The sequence below is a fragment of the Triturus cristatus genome, chromosome 12, assembly GCF_964204655.1.
Source record: "Triturus cristatus chromosome 12, aTriCri1.1, whole genome shotgun sequence".
NCBI classification, from domain to species: Eukaryota; Metazoa; Chordata; class Amphibia; order Caudata; family Salamandridae; genus Triturus; species Triturus cristatus.
Genome location: NC_140595.1, coordinates 48,171,348 through 48,190,425, shown reverse-complemented (window position 1 = coordinate 48,190,425; position 19,078 = coordinate 48,171,348). Strand labels below are relative to the sequence as shown.

The following is a 19,078-nucleotide window of genomic DNA, read 5'->3' as shown; positions in this document are numbered from 1 at the left end:
CGTTGAAGAGAGTGGGGCTGAGGGAGGATCCTTGAGGTACGCCGCAGATGATCTCCGTGGCTGTGGATCTGAAGGGGGGAAGGCAGACTCTCTGAGTTCTTCCGGAGAGGAAGGAGACGATCCATTCCAGGGCCTTGCTTCTGATGCCGGCGTTGCTGAGGCGGCGTATCAGGGTGCGGTGGCAGACCGTGTCGAAGGCTGCAGAGAGGTCCAGGAGTATGAGGGCCACGGTCTCTCCCTTGTCGGTCAGGGCTCTGATGTCGTCCGTTGCTGCGATCAGGGCGGTTTCGGTGCTGTGGTTGGCCCTGAAACCGAACTGTGTGGGGTCGAGGGAGTCGTTGGTTTCCAGGGCGTTGGTGAGTTGAGCGTTGACGATTTTCTCAATCACTTTGGCGGGGAACAGCAGGAGAGAGATGGGCCGGAAGTTTTTGAGTTCGGTGGGGTCTGCTGTAGGTTTCTTTAAGAGGGCGTTGAGCTCTGCGCGTTTCCAGCTCTCCGGGAAGGTGGCGGCGGTGAGGGAGGCGTTGATGACGTCTCGGAGGTGCGGTGCGGTGCGATGATGTCGTCGGCCTTGTTGTAGATGTGGTGCGGGCAGGGGTCCGATGGGGATCCGGAGTGGATCGAGTTCATTATGCGGGTGGTCTCCTCGGTGGTGGTAGGGTTCCAGGTGAGGATGGTGGTGGTGTCGGTGGCGGGTTCCGGAGGGGGGCTCGTGTCGGCGGTCGGGAAGCTGTTGTATATGTTGGTGATCTTGTGGTGGAAGAAGGTTGCGAGGGAGTCACAGAGGTCCTGTGAGGGAGGGATGGAGTTGTTTTCTGCTTCCGGGTTGGAGAGCTCTTTGACGATGCCAACTAGTTCCTTGCTGTTGTGGGCGTTGTTGTCAAGTCTGTTCCGGTAGGCTGTTTTTCGTGCGGCGCGGAGGTGTTGGTGGTGTTGGCGGGTGGCGTCCTTGAGAGCTGATATGTTCTCTTCGGTCGGGTTAAGGCGCCACGTCTTCTCGCGGGCGCGGCATTCTTTCTTGGAGTTCTTGAGGTCGGGGGTGAACCAGGAGTTTTTCTTGTGGTTGTTGGTGCTGGCTTGAGTCTTCAGGGGGGCCAGGAGGTTGGCGCAGTCGGAGATCCAGTTTGTGAGGTTGTTGGCGGCTACGTTGGGGTCGGTGGTGCTGGTGGGTTGGTTCTGGGAGAGGGTTGATGCGAGCTGTTCCGTGGTGATACGATTCCAGTGTCTTCTTGGTGGTTGCTGGGTGTGGTGGGGCACGGTGGTCTTCTTGAAGATGAAGTGGACGCAGCTGTGGTCCGACCAGGTGAGTTCGGTGGTGTGGCTGAAGGTGATGTGTTTGCTGGAGGAGAAGATGGGGTCGAGCGTGTGTCCGGCGTCGTGGGTGGGGGTGTTGACTAGCTGAGTCAGTCCCAGGTTGGCGAGGTTGTCCAGTAAGGCGGTGGTGTTGTTGTCGGTGAGGTTCTCCAGGTGAAAGTTGAGGTCTCCTAGGAGGATGTAGTCGGTGGATGAGAGTGCGTGAGGGTTGACGAAGTCTGCGATGTCTTCGCTGAACTTGGTGCGAGGTCCTGGTGGTCTGTACATGAGGGTGCCTCTGAGGGTGGTTTTGGGGTCGCTGTGGATCATGAAGTGGAGGTGTTCGGCGTCGGGGAGTGAGTTGTCGGTGTCGGTCGAGATGCGGATGGAGTTTTTGTGTGCGATGGCGATGCCTCCTCCGTTGCGGTTGGTGCGGTCTTTCCGGATGATTTTGTAGCCGTCGGGGATGGCTATGGCGATATCGGGTGCCGAGGAGGGGTTCATCCAGGTCTCGGTGAGGAAGGCGATGTCCGGGTTCGTAGAGTTGATGAGGTTCCACAGTTCGATGGCGTGCCTGTGGATGGATCGGGTGTTGACCAGGATGCAGTGGAGGTTGTTTCCGGGGGAGTAGTTCTTGGCGGGAGCGGAGTGGGTTCGGAGGCAGGTGAAGCGGCAGTTGCTGCAGGTGAAGGGTCCGTGAGTACGTTTCGGGGTGGTGCAGTAGCAGCCCGGCGTGCGGCCGGGGTTGAGGTTGGCGAGGAATGCGGAGTCGTAGGTCAGGCGGGGGGCGCGGGGGCCAGAGGTTCGGGTGCTGGGCCCGGTCCAGGCGCGGACGGACGCAGACGGGCTTGCCTTAGGCGCACCTTCGGCGCGCCAGCGGCGCGCCCGCTGCGCGCGTCTGCTGCGCGACCTTGCAGCGGCCGCCATATAAGGGGTAGCCAGGGAGGCGGGGACAGCTGGGAGGCGGGAGGAGGGCGGGTAGGGGGGAAAAAGAGCGGGAAAAGCGGCGAAGGGCCTCGGGGAGGCGAGGAGGCCCGAAAAAGTGGAAAAGTACCTAGAAGGGGTACAAAAGCCGGAAAAGCGAGAAAAAAATGACAAAAAGCGGCGGAAGGACGGAGGGGGACGGCGGGGGCACGAGGGGCAGCAGGCACTCAGGGATACAAAAAGCAAGGGGAGCGCGATCACAACGGGGAAACCAGGCACTCGGGGATACAGAAGGCAAGGGGAGCGCGATCACACGGGGAAAGCAGGCACTCTGGGATACAAAAAAGCAAAAGGGGACGCGATCATACACAGGGGAAAAAGGCAGACACTCTGGGGGACAGTCGGCACAACAACAGAGCAGAAGGCAGGCACAGAGGATCTGGTGGCGCCGCAAGGGCAGGGGAGCGACCTACCCTGGGGTCAAAGGTCGCTACCACTGCCTCGCAGCGGCAGCCATATAAGGGGTAGCCGGGGAGGCGGGGACAGCTGGGAGGCGGGAGGAGGGCGGGTAGGGGGGAAAAAGAGCGGGAAAAGCGGCGAAGGGCCTCGGGGAGGCGAGGAGGCCCGAAAAAGCGGAAAAGTCTATGGGGGCAGAATCTGCACCACGCATTAGAGACTGGAAAAGAGACATGGACTGGTGCATGACAGCAGAGAGAGTAGTGCATGAAAGCAGGAGATGTACTAAAAAGTGGGAAAAGATCTGAGGCAGGTGGAATGTCTACAGAGGGAGTCTGTATGCCACCCCCATCGTGCTGTCCTTGAGGACTGGCAATATTGACTATGCTGCATCTGATCTACACCAGACTGGGAATAGGTTATAATATAATCTGGGAGACTGTTTGGTGTTGGATTGCATTGAATATATTTGTTATCCTTATGTGTAATTCTGTTGGTGCACATGTTTGCTTTTGTATTACCATGTGCCTATTAAAAAGATGCTTTAAAAAAGAAAATGTCTCCCAATCCCCTGTTAGTCCAAAGGTCTTTAGAGAGCCAGTGAGTGAGATCATCTCTGACGGGGAGTAGTTTCTACTATAAATTTCTTCCCAGAGATTACTATTTAGGGTTCCACTTTTGCCCTTCTTTAACTTGAGGCAGAGCTTGATGAAAGCTCCTTGCCTTGCTATAAATTGCTTCACTTGGCCAAATTCCAAACCCAGCTGCACTGGAGGCGAATGAGGTGGCAAGGAAAAGACCGACTTGAAGAGCCTGATGATGGTTTTATCCAGGAGGAATGAGTCTTTGCCCTTTAGGGCTTCCCTTCCGTAAGCAATGGTTGGAACTAGTTTTGTTAGTATTATTTTCAGAAGAGGCCAGTATGTAGAGGATGCTATGGCAGTTTTTATGTGCTTGAAGGCTGCAGCGAGAGATTTAGATTTCAGATGCATGAAATCAAGATGTTGCTTGAAGGAGACTTGTCTGTCAAGTAGCATGCCCGAGTACTTGTATTCTCATATCACCTCTACTTTATCCTTTTCCATGTGCCACTGGTTGATGCACAGTGATGGCTTCCCCTGGATCATTATTTTGGAATTCTTCAAGTTCATTTTCATTGCGTTTATGTTGCAGTATGAGGCTGTGGCATTTAAAAGCCTCCAGAGGCCGATTTTTGTGTTGCACTGTGCTATTGTATACTGACTCCAGATGTCTTGCCCAGAATAATTTATCCTCTTTGTAGATGGCTGATGAAATACCATTTGGGCCTGGTGCTCCTTCTCGCCGGCTTTTCGAGATTTGGCGTTCGATCACTGCTACCCGGATCTTCCATGGGCTTGAAGACAGGGTTCCATTTGTGAAATTTTGAGGTTCGAGTTGGACCGTAACTTGCTGATCTGAGGCCTTGTCCAGGAGCGATATACACCCCAGATAGCCGAAATGCTTAGAGAGGTATTCTGTAGTTTATTATTTCACTATTTTGTCATTTTAATGCAAATTAATACTGTCTGAGCAAAGGAGTCACTGCTTTATTACCAATTTAACTAAATAAATACAGACATCAGTGCTTAAAAGGTGCCCACTAAATGCCTGAAAAGGGTGAGTCATTGCTTGGCACCATGCATGGAACTTTTTTTTATTGTTGTTGTAATTTTTGATCCATTTGAGGTAAAAATAATTTTTTCTTTTGAAATGGGCAAATTATGCCGCAGGGTGTGGACATATGGCAAGTGTGGTACTTCTGTTATAATGCAGAAGACAGTGCAGGTGCAGGATTGCATAATTCAAGTGGCAATGATTGCACCGTGATGAGTGTCCTCTTGTTATACAGAAGACAGTGAGATTTAAGGCCAGAATATTACCTGGCGGTGCTTGGACTTGAAGAGTATGAATTCTTGTTGGCATGGGGCAGCCTAGCCAGGGCCATGGCTTAGGTAATCACAGACACAGAGAACGAAGTCTGCAACTTGACTCTGTTACTCTGTGCCTGAATGCCTCCATGTTTACATGGATGCAGATTTACAACCTTCAAGAATTCACAAAGAGTTTCAGAACTAAGTATTGAAAACTGTGTCATTGCAGGTTACCAGGTGTACTTCTGGAAAACATTTTGAATTCACATTTGTGAAAATTAAGAGACACTTCTGCAAACATAAATCTCCATGTCGTGTAGCTCCCACTAATCCATAGGACCTGCGCGTTTGTTGGACAACATAAACTTTGGGCGAGGTGCTTAAACTGATTCCAGGCAACACCCGCAGGATATGTTGGCCTAGAGCCTAGCTAGCTCACAATGCCACCATAAGCCCCCCTAACTTATTTTTAAGCTTCATGTTTTATTGGGTACTGTCTCTGGGGTTGAGGAGTTAATTTTAATGGGCTCTTGTGATGAGGTGACTCATCAACCCACCCAACATGATTGTGGCATAGTGCAGGAGCTAACACCCACTCCTGCACATATGAATGTTTAACTGATTCTGGAACGAGGTCAGAGAAAGCAGGTAAAATTACCGTTTCTCCCAGAGGGCATTCCATTACGAACTCAGGTGGCGAATCCTTTTCAGCCAAAAGAATGTCGTAACCATATGTCAGGTTCTCCCAAAAGAAAGCCTTGATGTTCTTGTGTATGTCCCCCTCCATTTAGAGCGTTATTTTGTATAAACGATGTGGTACACAGTTTCCACTGTGATATGCTCATTCAGCGCTACTACCACCAGATAATCCATCAGGTTCCGGCGAGCTATTGTGACATCTGCCACACTGTCCAGCATCGTCACTGCCCACTCCCCGTTCAGAAGCAGAGTTCTGAGTAGCATGGGCATGTCTTATTTAAATCCCGGCTACCTTCTTCTTTTCGAATTGAGGTTTAGGAATCTTTTGTTTGTCCTCTTTAAGGATGTAGTCTGAAGTGCGATGTGTTTCCCTTTTTGGCCTCATGCGCTCTACCGATCTGCGCTCTGACTGTCAACCTCTCTCCGAGCGTGTATCGGATGAATCCAGAAAGGAATGAGAGGAACGTGTATCAGTACCCTGATACCTGTGAGGCTTTCTAATATTATCACTGTTTCACAAATTTTATTTTTTTCTCAGTGGTTTCCTGTTCAGGAGACCCACCTGTGATTGTGTTTTATTTTGTTTATTGTCCCATTTCCTCTTAAAAGAATAGGGTGCTTGTTTAGAGTTATCTTTCTCAGAATTACTCTAATTACTCAACCTGTGGTTCCCCAGGTCTGGCTCCTAAATTATCTCTACCTACGTAGCATACGTTTCTTCGATAATTTTAGGCAATTCCTGCTGTGCAGGAGTGAACTCCCTCAGGAGTTGGTTTATAGCCAATGCTGCTGCCTCCTTTATGTTACTTTACATAATGGTTGATACCGTGGCAAAATTGCCCATCAGCTTCATTCCCAAGTCCAGGGCAGGTACTGCCCGCACTCATTCTGTACTTGTTTCAGTATCTCAGGTAAAACTGCTATTGAGGGGGTACCATGAGTTCTGGTGTAAACTGCAGCAAAGACTGTACCCCAAGTGGCACAATCTTACACCGAGGGAGCCATGCCCATTGGCAAGCATATTGTTAATATTCTGTGTTTGTCCTGCGGGCGTCGTATGGGGAAAAAACACTTCAAACTGACTTGCTTTTGTGCTATCCAGAACGGAATTTGCTCCCGACTGGTGGGAAGCTTTCCCATACCTGCATTCAGCGTCTGAGGGCTGATACCAGTAGGAGCCATTTGTGGTTGCGCATCAACACCCATTGCCAGGAGGCCGTATTGTAGTAATTTCTTAGTAACTGTATCTCTTCACTACACACAATGTCTGTAAATGGGGAAGAGAGTGAGGACATTGGAGAACAGGTAGACTAAATATTGCAGAAAATGAATTGGGAAGCCGTCTGGAGAATTACCAGAGGCTGAGATTAAATTAAGTATTCCATCCATCAGTTTTTTGTATGGTTATGTGACACAAGCCCTGGGTTGTGCGTGAGAAATGTTCACATTAGTATCATTTATCAGGTTCTGTTGATTCACATCCTTGAAGGGTGTTGCATCTGCTCAGCATGTTTCATTCCTTGTACTTTGGCACTAGCAGTTACAGGGCTTGAATGCTGAGAGTGGCAGCGGGTTCATCCATGCTCTTTTGTGGTCCCATTCGAACATCAGCCCTTTATTCTGTGTGGAAATTCCACGCCGGGTAAAGTTTGAAAACGCACAGTGCATTATTTATCGGGTACGGTATTACCTTATCTCTCTGAATTTTTCAGCTCAGAATGAGGAATAACATGCAGACTTTTAAATTTGTGTAGAAATTTCCACATGTCATGCCTCCATCCTAATGGACAAGTCAGTTATCTTCGGTAACGCCTTATCTGGTAGAGACATGATCTAGACAGAGATTCCTTACCTTTGAACTTCCAGGCGTCAGGCTGGATCCGGAAGATTTCTCTTAGCAGTACCCCTGCGCGCCGTTAGGTGACGTCGGTCGACTCCATATGACGTCGGCGGCGGCGTGTTCGTCGTCGGCATGCGCGCTGTGTCGTCAATATAACCGCCACTCTGGCGCGCTGACGTCAGTACTTTTCACGACTTTCCACGCCAGAAGCGCGAAGCCATGAAGTTACTGCCCATGGTGTGTTAAAAAAAATTAACAGCTAGGGCCCTGAAGGGGAATATCCCTGACACTTAAAACCAACTCCGCAGTGCGGGGAGGATGGGTGGGTTGGTAAGGAATCTGTGGCTAGATCATATCTCTACCAGATAAGGCGTTACCGAAGGTAAGTAACTTATCCATCTGATAGAGATATCTAGCTGCAGATTCCTTACCTTTGAAAAGATACCCAAGCAATATCGACCCCGGAGGAAGGACTGCGGAACGGCTTAGACCAGAAAATCCTGCAAAACAGAGCAACCAAACAGGCCTTCTCTGTGAATCCGGGAATCCAGGCAGGAGTGTCTGGTGAACATGTGCAGAGATGCCCACGTGGCAGCTTGGCTGATATCGGAAACAGGAGCACCACGCTGAAGAGCTGTGGTGGCCACTTTTGCCCTGGTGGAATGGGCCCTAAGCCCTTCAGGGGGATCCTTCTTCGCTAAGGCATAACACATTTTTATACAGAGGATAGCCCATCTGGATATAGTTCTCTTCTGGCCAGCACAGCCTTTTTTTGCAGCCACGTATCCTATAAAGAGTTGGTCGTCCACCCGGAACTCTCTGGTTCGATCGAGGTAGAACGATAACGCTCTTTTTGTATACAGACGATGGAGACGCTCCTCTTCCTTGGAAGGGTGCGGGGGTGCATAGAAGGTGGCAGGGTAACCGACTGTCCCAGATGGACAGGTGTTACCACCTTAGGCAGAAAAGATGCCCTAGTCCGGAGTACCACTTTGTCCGGAAAGACATTCAGGTAAGGAGGCTTTGAAGACAGTGCCTGCAGTTCACTTACTCTCCTGGCAGAGGTTATTGCCACCTAAAAAGCTGTCTTGATGGTGAGAAACTGCAGAGGGCAATTATGCAGCGGCTCAAACGGTGCACGGATCAGAAAGGTGAGAATAAAGTTAAAGTCCCACTGTGGCATAATAAAAGGTGAAGGAGGAAACAAGTGGGTTAGCCCCTTCAAGAATCCCTGCTCCAGAGGAGATTTGAAAAGAGAGGGCTAAACGGGTAGCCAAAGAAAAGAAGAAAGGGCCAAAAGGTAGCCCTTCAATGTGCCCAGAGCAGAGCCCTGCTGGGCCAAAGAAAGTATAAACAGAAGGACTTCAGATAAGGGAGCAGATAATGGGTCAATAGACCGGTCTGTACAATATTTACAAAATCTGTTCCATCTGCAGGCATATACCGATTTTGTGGAGGGACGCCTGGCTGGCTGCCAAAATAACCTCACAGACTTCGGGAGGGAGGTCGAAGGCTGTCAACTGTCGCCGCTCAATCACCACGCGAGGAGGCGGAGAGTGGACAGGTTCGGGTGGAGAACCCTCCACTGCTGCTGCGACAGAAGATTCTGCCGAAAGGGCAGCCTGACCGGAGGATCAATGCTCATGTCTAGAAGCTCGGGATACTAAACTCTCCATGCCCAGTCCGGAGCCACAATAATAACTGGTGCCCGGTCGCTCCTGATCTTCTTAAGCACTCTGGGGAGGAGTGGTATGAGCGGAAAGGCGTATAGGAGGCCTGAGCTCCACTCACAACGAAAAGAGTTACAGAGCGAGACCCACCTTGGAAACGCCAATACGCAAAACTACTGACATTGAGCATTCTCTTCGGAGGCAAACATATCTAACCAAGGATCTCCCCACTGCTGAAACAGACCTTGTGTTACCTCCGGATGTAGACGCCATTCGTGATCTGCAACGCACCTTCAGCTGAGCTCGTCCGCACTGGCGTTCAGGGAACCGGCCAGGCATTGAACCAGCAGGGAAATGCCCTGGTGTTCCAGCCAAGTCCAGAGACGCAGGGCCTCTTGGCAAAGAGTCCACGACCCCACTCTGCCCTGTTTGTTGCAGTACCACATGGCGGTAGTGTTGTTTGTGAATACCTGTAGTAGTCTTCCCTTTATTGACGGCAAAAAGGCTTTCAGTGCCAGTCGGATCACTTGAAGCTCCAAAAGATTGATATGGAGCTTGGCTTCCGCTGGAGACCAGACTCATCTGATCTCCACCTCCCCCAGATGGCCACCCCATCCCAGAAGGGACGCATCCATCACTACTGTGAGATCGGGGTGGAGAAGGCAGAGGGGTCTGTCCTTGAACCAATCGTGGTCTGTTAGCCACCACTGTAGGTCTCTCGCAGTGCCCTCTGAAATCTGAACCAGGTCTGTGAGATTTCCTCGATGATGCGCCCATTGGAACTTCATGTCCCACTGCAGGGCCTGCATGTGCCACCGTGCATGAGTCACTAGCAGGATACAGGAGGCCATGAGGCCCAACAGCCTCAGAGTCATTCACACCGAAATCCATCATAGAGGCTGAAACATCTGTATCATAGCCTGAAAATCCTGGACTCACCGTTGGGAGTATAGACCAAAGCTGCACCGTGTCCAGAACCACTCAAATGAAAAGGAGCGTCTGAGAGAGAAGTAGGTGTGACTTCGGCACGTTGATAGTGAACCCCAGCGAATGTAGGAGGTTCGCCGTAGCCTGGAAGTGGGAGACACCTGCTTGGGGCGAGCCCGCCTTCAAAAACCAGTCGTTGAGATAGGGAGACTCGAAACCCTGATCTCCGCAGATGGGCTGCGACCACCGCAATCACCTTTGTGAACACCTGAGGGGCGCTGGTGAGGCCAAAGGGGAGCACCACAAATTGAAAGTGCTCGTGACCCACCGTAAACCGCAGGTAGAGATGATGGGCAGGCAGGATGGGAATATGAAAGTAGGCATCCTGAAAGTCTAGCGCTACTATCCAGTCTCCTGGGTCCAAGGCAGACAGGACCTGAGCAAGGGCGAGCAGCTTGAATTTCTCCTTTTTGAGGAAGTAGTTGAGGGCTCTGAGGTCTAGGATAGGACAAAGACCTCCGTCCTTCATGGGGACCAGAAAGTAGAGGGAGTAGCAACCACTGCCTACTTCGGGCCTGAAAACCCTTTCTATAGCTCCCTTGGCCAAGAGAGTTTTGCTTCCTCGCGGAGAAAAGCAAGGTGATCCTCCACCAGCCGATCGTGCATTGGATGCATAGATGGAGGAGTCTCGAAGTGGAGGGAGTAGCCCCTTTGGGCTATTTGCAACACTCACCTGTCTGATGTAATGCTTTTTTTTATACTCAGAAAAAGGAGTTTAAGAGGGAAAAATCAACCAGGCCACCCTCCACTCAATCAATGATACACAATACAGGACCTGGTGATATCAAAGCACTATTTCCGATTAAACGGGATTGTTAACAGGGTACTATAAACATTTGTTGTACCCTCAACAGTAGTTCGTATCATGAACTATCAGTAACATCCCTAGTGCCACAAAATTCAATATTTAAAACAAGGCAACCAACCATGTGCAACTGATTCCACCTAGAACATAAACCAGAAAAAGTGTGGAGAAAGAGAAAGCATCTCACGTGCGCAACACCAGAGGAGCTGCTGGCTGGTTCTCGCCAGTGTGCTCACGAGTTTCTCATCATCGATGTCTTTCTCATGAAAATAATGGTGTGAAAAAATGATGTGAAAAAATTCTGTGTAAAGTAAACCAGGGAGGATTTATTTAGGCAGCCCAAAACCAACAAAAGGAGAAAATAGGAAGAAAGACCCGTGTGGTCTTGCAGATAAGATTAGGTATGACCCACGTATATAATTCAAACTGTTTTATTCCGCTCTGTGAGTCATCCCAAGGTTAAAAACACGGTCATGTTCTGTAACCACATCTATGAATGGCCAACATGTTTCATTGCCTACTTATCTTTGCGGCAAATTCACCAGGGCGTCATGGAACTGCAATCACTTCCCTGGATTTAATCTGTTTTGAGACAGAAATCACTCGTGAAAGCCAAGGGCCCATGTACCAGCTCTCACGTTGTTACTATTTTAGAAGAGCACTGTCAGTTGCTCTATTAGTCCTAGTACAAAGCACATCCGGTGTTTTTGTGTTGCTTAAACCTTCATCGTAAGATTTAGGAGCTCGCACCGTAACTCATTCCAGGAACCTTTGCCAGTGGTGTATTCTGCCACTGACTGGCCCAGAATGATCCTAGGGGACTGGACTAGGAAGGTTTTGCGGTGAAGGAGGGGATGGTGGTTTGGCCCAACTTCTGGTTTCCCGACCCATGAGGCCGGGGTGAGCCGCATCCACGGCCCTGCAGAGGTTGAACTTGGGTGTCCTACTGGCCGAAATAGGGTTGGCGCAGCTGGTAGCCCCTTCCAGAGCCACGAAATGAGCAAAAGGTGGAGGCCCAAAGACTTGGCCGTGGCCCACGAGTCTTTAAAGTGCTCAAGGGCAGTATCTGCCTTGTCTCTGAAGAAACAGGAGCCATCAAAGGGCATGTCCATGAGGTTAGCCTGGATATACCCTGAAAAACCAGATGTCTCAACCAGGTGTGGCGACGAACGGCCACAGTGATGGAAATTGCTCTGCCTAGCGAGTCCGTCATATCCAAGCCAGATCTGATGGTGAACTTACCTGCGTCCCTTTTGTCTGAGATAGCTTGGGAGAGTAGAGCCTGGTCCTCCTCCGAGACTCTGGACAGCACCTGCACTACCGTATCCCATATGGAATGGGAATAACGTCCCAATAGGCATGTGGTGTTCATCGACCGCAATGCCAGACTGGTAGAAGAAAAATGTTTCTTGCTGGAATGCACCACGAGAAGTGGAAGCTTGGACCATCAAGCTTTGGGGGGTGGGTGGGGTGGGTGTTGAGGAAAAGTGGGTCGCCCGGCGCAGGCGGGCGATCATCCTGTTCACAGGAGCTCCGGTGCTGGGTTTGGACCAAGTCCCCAGGAAGACATCTGTTCAGGCCTCATTAAGGACAGTAGGGGTTCTGAACTGGAGACCCCGGCCTGCAGGACCTCTGCCAAGACATTACTCTTGACCGCTACTGTCGGAAGCTGCAGGTCAAGGACCTCCGCAGCCCTCCGCACCACCATGGCAGAATATGCCCCCTCCTCCATAGCCAGGTTAGGAGGAGAAAGCATGCCAGAGTCTGGGGACGTGTCCAGGCCACTGGCATCACCCAGTTCCTCGTACCTGTCCAGATCATGTTGCTGCAGGATTTCTAAGGGATCCTGCTCCCTCTCCCAAGCCTCTTTCTCTATCCCTAACCCTTCAGTATAGGGCAGGGTGAACGGCATGGAGCCGTACCTCTCCGTCGGCGCCGGTCTCAGTGTCCGAGGACACCGACCCGCTCCGTGTCGTCAGGAATGAGGATCGGGGAAGCGGCACCGGCATTGCCTAAAACCTCAGCGCCAGACTCAACGCCGAGGAAGATCGCTGTGGACCGGATTCAGTCCAGACCTGGGAACGGGTCCACTTGGAGTCCGTGGCACCGGCATGGGAACCATGGGGCCCCTCTGTTCTGTGAGGCAGCGGGACCCGAAGGCACGCCAGCAGGATCAGGCTGCCCAAATATGGCGCACATGGCGTCAAAAAATTCCTTCATCTGGGCGGGGGTCGCTCCCGGCCCCGGAAAGGGACGGAAACTCGGAACCGACCTAGGCACCAGCTCCACGTAACGGGGACTCGAATGCCGAGGTTCCTCCGCCGCATTGCAAGATGGGTGGGGCGAAGTCGAAGAGTGCTTCGAGTTCTTGTGTTTCTTGTGGTGCCTCTTACCTGACTTTGACGAAGAGGATTTTGATTCCCCGGAGTGGTGCTCGGACCTACCTCTCGACCGAGTCCTGGACCGTGATGGAGGCCGATCAGGCGACCTCCACGGTGACGCTGGGGCACGAGAAGCTTTAGGAACCACTTTCTTAAACCCTTCGGCGCCCTGGCCCGGCAGTCTGGGCACGACTTAGAGTCGTGGTCGCGTTCCAGGCACCAAAGAAAAACTAAATGGGGGTCCGTGACCGACATAGCGCGGTGACAGTAGCCGCACGGCTTGAAGCCCGAAGTCTTCTTACTCGACATGACTTCCTAACACACCGACCAAATCGACAAAAAGTCGAAAAAAGTATGTCAAAAAATGACAGGAACTAGCTCTCTTCGACGGATCTGCGCTGATGGCGTGGAAAGAAAAGAACGGACGTCAGCGCCCCGGAATGGCGGTAATATTGAAGACGCAGACGTCACGATGCCAACGACGTCACGCGGAGTCGACTGACGCTGCCCACCGGTGTGCAGGGGTACTGCCCAGAAAAATCTTCCAGATTCAGCCCGACGCCTGGAAGTTCAAAGGTAAGGAATCTGCGGCAAAATGTCTCTATCAGTTTGCTACATTTACATTTCATCGATTTTTCCTGTAAACATGCACAATTATTCAATGTGTGGTTTGTCCAACAAAAGGAAAAATCCTGAATTGAGCCCAAATGGGGACGCGGAAGGGTGGGATTCCATCACATACAGAAAAAGCTTGAGACCTAGTAACCATCTTTAAATGTAGTCAGCAAATTCTTCTTGTTTCATGGATAAAGGCCTGCTAGTTGAGGTTCTCCCAGGTGGACAGTTCGGGAAGCTTTGTCATGTTGTGGAAATTTGTACAGTGCAGCTTATCACCCGGAAGGATATCCAGGTGTTGAAGCAGGTGTACAGGCGTGGGCCTGAGGGTGCAGTGAGTCAGCCTCAGCCTCGAGAGTTAGTTGTAGAGCCATGTCGTATGCTTCTTGCGGAATTCAAGAAGCAAGGAGGAGGCCCTGATGTGTAGTCATTCCAGGTCTTGGGTGCAATGTAGGAGATTAACAGACCTCCTCTTCTGCGGATACGATGGGTGTGCTCAAGTGAGAGTGAGGCTGAGCATAGCTGTTTGGTGGGTTGTGGAAGTGAAGGGGGTCGTTAATGTATGTTGGTCAGGGTGGGACTGGAAATGCAAACCAGCCCTGGCAATTAAGTCTGACCAGCCGCGGGGTGGGGGGAGGAGTTGTTATGGTGGGAAACACTGTTGCTTTTGGTACAGAGGGCCGATATTGCAGCATTGCTGCAAAACCAGGCCTCTGTACCAAAAACGGCCCCTACCAGTCCACAACCGGCCCCACCTGAAAAACGCCTGGTGACCGCTATGGCCAGTCCGGCCCTGATGTTGGTCCTGTGTTGTGCAGTGCCTTGTATGCGTGTGTGAGGAGTTTGAATTGCCATATTTTATGTTACGCTTTGTGATTTCATTTTGGGCTCATATTTCTGGGATTTAAGAATTCCTAAGAGTACCCACACCTGGACCTCAAAGCACTGTAAAAACATATATTGCTATGATCTAAAGTCTCCTTTTAATGACATTGCAACGATGAAAGACAAGGTGGGTCTGCTGATACATGAACCCAGGACTTCCAGTCACACACTCTACAATGGGTGAATTACCCTATCAGTACCTGTCTGGCATGTACTGGTATCCAGCAAAACTGCTAAGACAACCCTTCGCCCCCACACTCATTCCCCACTCCCAATTGTTTGCAAACTTATGAACTGCATGAATAAGTATTAACTATAATTTTATCCTCGCACTAGGAAACTATTGCATTGTAAAAAAAACGATGATATTATTTTCTAAGTTCGACTCTACATTTTTTTGACAACCTTTGAGGCGGTCTATGGAAAACTTTGCACCATCATTTAGTTTGCAATATTTCCGCTGCAGGACACCTGTGTGAAAAGCATGATTTTTGCTTATGTCACATTTATCTTTTGTTAATACTAAAAAATGGTTCTCCGTTTGGTATACTTAGTAAAAAAAAAAAAAATCTAGTGTTTTTCTCCTTTGCTACGTGAATGCACAACAGAATATAAAGCTGCGCACAAAAACCGCGCGACGTTTTCCAGCGTGAAATTATGCGACAAATATTCAACGAGTGAGAGATTCTAGTAGCATGAAAATTATCTTGCTACACGGAAAAACATTTTGATCAGACAAAGATAAATAATTATTTACGCATGCCCTTTTTAAGGAAACGCCCAGAATTTCAAGAGTGGAAATACTGTGTCGGGAGATACTGATCCAGGACAATATCTCCATCCCTAATTCCAGGCATCATGAATTAAATATTCAGGAATAAGAAATAACATGTAGATCTGGGAATAACGTGTACCTGGGATCACCGAGTCCCATACTGGAGACTTTACGGAGACATTTTTCACCTGCTTTGAGCACCAGTCCTTAACTTGACATCCAACCTGCCGTTGGCTTTACCAGGTGTGGAAAAGTACTCACTAAAATAGGGCTCAAGGGGCTTGCACTCTGTAATTTCTGGTGTGGTAACACAGCGCTTTCAGAATTGCTCTCCCCTAGTTAAGGAGAAAGTGTGAACTGCGTCCTCAAGGTAGCAATGGGCGTGGCAGGCACTGGAAGGTCAAAATCACCTTTCTAACTCCAGTCCTAGAATATTTGGGGAAAGAGCAACTTTCCCCCAAATATTCCAGGGGTCTTATTTAGTATTCCAACTCCAGTCCTGGAATATGTAGAGAAACGTTATAAAATCCTCAAGTATTTTTAGGAATAGGTGAAAAGTAGTAATTTTGAATGGCAGAAAGTGCTGTCCTGACGTGGCAACTGAGGGCAAAAAACTCAAAATACCTGAAGTTAGAGTAAAGAAAGAGGGGGAAAACATAAGAGTAAGAAGGGGGTTGCAGAGAAGGCCCTCATAGAGGAAGACAAAAAAAGTGGAAAGGGTAGAACTGGAAGAGGGGTCAAGATGGAGGGAGAGGGTTATGAAGGAAAGAACAGTTAAACTTATGTGGAGAAGTAAAGAGACAAGTGAAAGAGTGTGAAAGAAAAGAGAAGACAGGCTTGAACCAAAGGGGGAAAGGCAGAGAAGGATATGTGGAGACAATCTTACCGCCTGGTCCACCTCAATGGTGTACATCCCATGGATTTGCCTCACGCTGTAATGTCGTATCACACTCATACTGAAACGCAAAGCAAGAGGATTGCATCTGGGTAGTGCTATTTTAGAATTGAAGACATTCAAACTATAGAAACCGAACCACAAGTTACAAAAGCACTAGTCACAGTCAGCAAGAACATGCTATGCCTGCCTGCAGGATTACAAAGGGAAGTGAATTAATTCACTCAAAATACTGTTCATCAGGAGATGGTGCTGGTCCCAAAGTTATCTATTTTTTATAAATAAAGACCACAAGGGGACATATCGGGACCACTGGAGGAAACCTCTGAGCAGATGGTAGGTCATCTTGAAACTCCCACTCCTTCAGGGGCAGGTATCGGAAACAACTGAAGACTACAGGGAGGGACAGCAGGTTCACAGGAACACCCAAGAGGCAGGCCTAGAGACCACCGATCCCCCTACTTCCTCAGTGCGTAAGACCACAACGGGAATCATAGAGGCATTCATGATAGACAGTGAGGTCCACAGAGCCCCCTAGGGCAATATCTGAGGACCATAGCTAGAACTTCCTGGAGGCAGATGTAGTCCAAAGGGAAGCCTCTGCAGCAGATATCCCTAGAACCTCCAAGTGAACATCAGAGCCCATGGGGATCGCTAGCAGAGAGACGGGCTCACAGAGAGCTCCCAGAACGAACAGATTTTGGAACCTACAGAGATACTTAGAGTCCTCCTCTCTCTTGCCCCAGTGAGGATATTAAGACTCACAGAGACACCCGTGGGCAAGCATCATGACCCATAAAACCCCCTAGGAGAATTTGCAGGCTGGTAGTGATATTCTGTTGGCAGACACTAGTACCTGTTCCTGCCAGAAGCCCACTCAAAAGAAGAACCTTTGCAGAATTCCCCTTGGGGCCAAAAACAGATCACTGTGACAAAGGCAGCACCACGCAACCCCACTCAAACCACCAGCATATTGGAAAGCCTCACTCTGACCCACTTTGCCATATGCGAAAATATATTATAGCCTTCACCACACAATATGGTCGCTGTGTGTGGTCATGGCAGACAAACACAGTAGGAACTGGCAGGACTTTACGCTTGTTCCGTGCCATACTTTGAGCACTTCTTAGAGCACTTCTCAGATATTGGTTTGTGTAACCCCCACAGAGGGAGTGAGCTGTTGCTAGGAGACTGCAGATCCCCTCACTTCACTCCCAAGGTGCTGACCGATCTTACACCACACCCGGGCACAAGCCTGGACATGTGCAGGTTTCACCCTCTGTGTGGACATTGTCAGCATCAACAGGGATCACGACAGGATTCCTTTCACAACATAAACACAGGCAGGCAGCAACTATATCCCATCAAGGAGAGTGACAATGAGCTGGGCACACCGGGCCCCACCCTATGGGCTCTACTAGGGAGGCAGGCAACCTCACCTTGGGCACGGCTACTTCAACCCACACCATCATGTCCCATGGTGAACAGCATGGCAAGTCCCACATTCATCCCCCACTAATGTAAGTTCAATTTAACCGCTTACCCATTCAATTTCTGGCAGGTGGAGACAGAAATGCCGTTACCATCCTGCCTTGGGCGTAAGAGGAGGTTGCCGCACTCAGGCTGTTTTTTCAACATCTCCTCGGCTTCCATGCGCGACACCTTGTAGAAGCAGCTGGAATGAGAGGGTAGGAAATGTGAGTTTACACCACAAGCTGCTGAACTGAGTGGGTGGAACATATGAAGAATTTACACCAGATGCAGCTGCACAGAGTGTGTAGAACATGTGATGGGGGTACACCAGAAGCAGCTGAACAGAATGAGCAGAACATGTGATGAGCTTATACCTGAAGCAGCTGAACAGAGTGGATGGAACATGTAATGAATTTACACCTGAATCTTCTTAACTTGTTGGAGAATCTTGTTGGGGTAGTTGGGAAAGGAAACTCTGAAAGGGGACTGTAATGCACTTTAGTGATCATAGAGTTCAACTATAAAGTCACTAATAGGGGTCAGCGCTCTAGTGGTTGACTCTTTAGGGATTAAAGATGGTAGGGCAGCGGGTGCACAGCGGACGCGCCACTGCCACGTCAAATGCAAGCCCATCTGCGCTCGTCCGCGCCCGAACGGGACCAGGGGCCCTGGCTCATCAGCCCGCAATATAAGAGTGTATACCAGAAACTCTGATGCAGTTAGGAGGAAACCCAAGAGAGGGCTGTAGTCATGTAACGGATTCGTCTGAGGCAGACAACATATGTAAGTACTGTGATTACCTTAGGTCAGTTGAAGTGTGTTGGAAAACCACTCCCACACTAGAAGGGGTGGTGGTGGTCTCCCGGACACTCTGTGGTAGCTTGGCTCGAGTGGTCAGGAATCAGGCTCCGTGCTAAGCATACAACATACCCAAACAATAACCATGCGTGCATCCGTTCCAAAAACGACTCTACACCGTAAAAATTATGAAAATAACTTTATCTGCTTTTTCTCTTAGTTGCTGATTGGAGAAAATAAATAACAATCACAATATACAAACTTTTTAGAAAGTGCAGGACAAATAAATACTGGCTTAATGATTCAATAAATAGGGGTGATCATAAATACTGAAGGCATAAATAAAAGTGCAATACAGACAGGCAATTAAATATTCTGAGGCAATAAATACTGTAACCAATAAATATTGTGCATCAATAAATATTGTGGACCAATAAATACAGTGGAACAATAAATAGGTTAACTACAATAAATACAGTGCCCCTAATAAATACTTAAAAGCTGACAGTGACACTCATGGATTCAGATCACTTTTGAATTCCTAAGGGCTGATTTGGCCCAGGCACAGCTTGTGGGGATGTGGAAGGCTTGGGGGTGTCTACTCCCTGGCTTGGTCAAGGCTGAGGCCTAAACTGAGGTAGATCAAGGGGGAAAATACCAGAGACCTGGCTCTCTCTCTCCACACAACTT

The 19,078-nt window shown here is 49.5% G+C and overlaps 1 protein-coding gene across 3 annotated transcripts in view; it reads right to left on the bottom strand.

The window, feature by feature from the left end:
- The window catches only part of STAP2 (signal transducing adaptor family member 2), a 236,553-nt gene that overhangs the window by 87,946 nt on the left and 129,529 nt on the right, over positions 1 to 19,078 (bottom strand). For all 3 annotated transcript variants that reach the window (XM_085638762.1, XM_085638760.1, XM_085638761.1), the window contains exons 6-7: positions 17,661 to 17,792; positions 16,109 to 16,178 (exon numbers count right to left, since the gene is read on the bottom strand). In XM_085638762.1, coding sequence (XP_085494888.1) covers positions 16,109 to 16,178; positions 17,661 to 17,792 — 202 coding nt within the window. The remainder of the gene's footprint in view (positions 1 to 16,108; positions 16,179 to 17,660; positions 17,793 to 19,078) is intronic.